A 3715-nucleotide genomic window follows, 5' to 3' on the forward strand; every position below is an offset into this window, starting at 1 on the left:
TAGAGTGTAGAGAATAGATGTACGTGGAAAATACCAGTCCGAGACACCCAAGTAGCATGTTCGTAACTGGAGGACACTGGACACCTCATTCACGTCCTTGCGTAGTTTTCTGATGCTGTATTTTCCCTCCGCATAAGCAACAAAAATCTGCACCCCATGAAAACCACTAACACAAATTTTGGAATAATCTTTATACTTCCTCCCACATAAATAATAAAGATATGCACATATAAAAAACACTAAAAACAGTTATTGGAATAATGTTTATGTCTCCCCATTGTAAACACCTCTGCACTCAAATGAAAACCACTTATAAGAACTTAGGAATAATGCCCTTTGAGCAAGTTTACTCAGCACAAGCTCATTCACAGCTTCAGCTTTCTTCTACACACCTGCTACCCAAGAGCACGCCATATTTATTTAGGTTTTCACACTTAGTCACTGCACCGTTTGCGCCTTACACGTAACCCACATTAACATAAGTCCTTCCGACCTAACTTTCACCACGATTACGAAATACTCCAACGTCATTGCTACTTCAAGAGCAGTCTTGGTATAACCTCTGGACTCACTAGCCTTGACCTCCATGTGACCCCTCTGGACCCTCCTTTCTCCTTCTTTAGTGTAACTCTCTCGACTGTAGCGGAACCCTTGACTCTGGTGGATTCTTCGACAACTCAGGTGAAGCCTTTGAAACATCCGACCTTGGTATAACTCTCGACCACAATTCACTCCTCGATCTGGTGTTCCTCTCGACCTTTAGTGAAACCTTTTAGTGAAATCTTAGCGCCACCCTCAACCTAGGTTCAAACCTCCTTTCTCACTATAACCTTTGACCTTTGGTTAACCCCGCCGCGAGGTCGACTTCCCGAGCTATTCTTAGTCGCTGCGATTCCTGGAGAACCGAGGGTTAATTTATCAAGAAAGCATTTTATTCTGCCTGTTTGCTTTTTCAATAGAACTTAGAACTATCTATAGAGAGACATAGACTGTTGTAGATATGGCATATATGTGATGAAACACATCATATGACAATTTTCAATATACAGTAAAGCCATGATGGCGGTAAATGGCACAGCAAGAATTTTTCATCCCAAAGACTATCGACAATCACGAAAATTAAAACCGTCAATGAATTCAATGTGATACTGAAGTAGAGAGCAGCCGGCGGAGCCCACAATGGCCGCGCCCTCACCCGCCCCCTTGCCTCCCGCAGACGTGAAGCCGGAGAACATCATGTGCCAGACCAGGACGTCGACCAACGTCAAGCTGATCGACTTCGGCCTGGCCACCAAGCTGGACCCCAACGAGGTCGTCAAGATCTCGACGGGCACGGCAGAGTTCGCGGCGCCTGAGATCGTGGAGCGCGAGCCCGTCGGCTTCTACACCGACATGTGGGCCGTCGGCGTCCTCGCCTACGTGCTCCTCAGCGGCCTCTCGCCCTTCGCCGGAGAGAACGACATCGAGACCCTCAAGAACGTCAAGGCCTGCGACTGGGACTTCGACGAGGAGGCCTTCGCCAACGTGTCCAACGAGGCCAAGGACTTCATCCGCCGCCTCCTCGTCAAGAACAAGGAGTGAGTGTCTTTTTGGCCTGTTCTGTGAGAAGCTTTTTTCGCGGAATTTCATATTCCAGAATAGACTGTGAATGTTTCTTTATTAACAACTTCCTTAGTTATAGATTCTTGCGTCCTCATCACGGAAGACATTAGCATGAAAACCATTTTGTTGAACTTTCTTAAAACAATACAAATTTCCACAGTGCAGTATCAGTATTATCGATAACAGTCACCCGAGTCTTACATTCGCCCTGACGACTCTACCGATAACTTAACTATCTTTATGTCCACAGGAAACGCTTGACCGCCCACGAGTGTCTAATGCACGCCTGGTTGCGCGGAGATTACTCACCCCGCCTCGAGCCCATCGATATGATGCGTTACATTCCCATTCGTGATAAGATCCGCGCCAAGTACAAGGAGTGGGAGAAGTTCCTCCTGCCCATCGGTCGCCTGGCTGAGTACTCGTCTCTCAGAAAACTGCAGCTTGAGAAGTACAGGATACATGATACGCACTTCGGTAAGTTCCGCCTGCCCACAAGCATTGCTATTTGTGTTGCGTTCTGTTCTTCGCTTGACAATTTCCATTCAGCAAATATTTTAAGAAAACATGCTTTCTTACCCCGACGCTTCCTTCCTCAGACCGCCGACAGTGTGCTCCTCGCTTCGTTATCCGACCACAGAACGCGTTCGCTTACGAGGGCCAGAGCGTCAAGTTCTCTTGCCGCATCGTAGGCGTCGCTGTACCGACGGTATGCTGGTTCCACAACAACATGGAGCTCCGCCAGTCCGTCAAGTACATGAAGCGATACTCCGGCGAGGACTACACCTTCGTCATCAACCGCGTGAAGCTGGATGACCGCGGCGAGTACATCATCCGCGCTGAGAACCACTATGGCGCTCGCGAGGAACCCGTCTTCCTCAACGTCCAGCGTAAGTACCATGTGGTTTTACGCCTCTCCTGAGTACCTAAAGATGAGAATGGATTTATTGTGTTAGTAATATCCCCTGTAAAGGATATATTTATCCATCCAGCTCTCTACAGAAACCTTAAATCATTAAAAAGTCAGCCTAAAACGATTTAACGTGTTCCCTTCCCCCGCCGCAGCCATGCCGCCAGAGATCCCGCAGTACAGACCGCAGGAACAGATCGTCCGCCGCCGCCAGGCCCTCAGCTACAAGATGTGGCAGGAGGAGTCGGAGGGCGCCCCGAGCTTCACTTTCCTCCTCCGTCCGCGTGTGATCCAGTGCCACCAGACATGCAAGCTCCTCTGCTGTCTGTCTGGCAAGCCCACGCCCACAGTCAAGTGGTTCAAGGGCACCAAGGAACTCACCAAATCCGACTACACAATGAGCCACGCCGACGGTGTGGTCACCATAGAGATCGTTAACTGCAAGCCAGGTGACTCTGGCAAGTACAAATGCGTGGCCACCAACCACCTGGGCACCGACGAGACCTCCTGCGTAGTCATTGTTGAAGGTAGGTCGGCCGCTGCTTCTCCTTCGCCCTACTTTGATATACTGATCATATTACAAGAGCTTTTATGTTATATCTGCAATAGCTTCCACTTTCAAAGTGCAAAAGCTATTGTATTCACAATGCAAAGAAAGAGCTATCATATTCAAAGTCTCCTAAATTTCCTTGTGGCAAAGTTGCTTCCAGATATCTTTGTATTTGACTGACCAATTTCTCGTTATGTCAGTGTCTCCCACTAGAATCATAATCCAGTGCATGATAAAATCTATGTTACAGTTCTCAGCTCTTATGCCTCTCATTATCTAAGTAATGTCGTCATTTTCTCAGATGTTTATTGTAGACGCTTTTAAAGTTGTTGTAGCTCCTTAAATGCAATTGGTAATATTGTAAATGTAATACTATTTCTTCCTGCGCGTGTCCTCAGACGGGAGACTAGCCATCCACACCGACAGTCATTAACTTACCGACTTACAGTATTTTTAGTTCTCTATTATAGTTATTTTACGGAACGTATTTACAATACTTGAACATCATAGCTCCAAAATACATTGCATTTCGCTGACAGATAACTCATCACGAGCAGTTAACCTTCTTGCTTTACAGCTAATGACCAAGACAATACCTTTTATGACTCTGAAGTATTTAAATGACCGCTTTCTCCTTGTGTTTCAAGCCGACC

The 3715-nt window shown here is 47.0% G+C and overlaps 1 protein-coding gene across 1 annotated transcript in view; it reads left to right on the forward strand.

Annotated features, from left to right (window-relative positions):
- LOC119588147 (twitchin-like) overlaps positions 1-3715 on the forward strand; it is a gene marked incomplete in the record, with an annotated part of 124648 nt that overhangs the window by 116635 nt on the left and 4298 nt on the right. Inside the window, 4 exon segments of the mRNA XM_037936853.1 lie at positions 1217-1577; positions 1853-2079; positions 2202-2492; positions 2668-3039. Of these exon segments, the coding sequence (XP_037792781.1) occupies positions 1217-1577; positions 1853-2079; positions 2202-2492; positions 2668-3039 (1251 nt within the window).

This window comes from Penaeus monodon, chromosome 23 (genome assembly GCF_015228065.2).
Source record: "Penaeus monodon isolate SGIC_2016 chromosome 23, NSTDA_Pmon_1, whole genome shotgun sequence".
NCBI lineage: Eukaryota > Metazoa > Arthropoda > Malacostraca > Decapoda > Penaeidae > Penaeus > Penaeus monodon.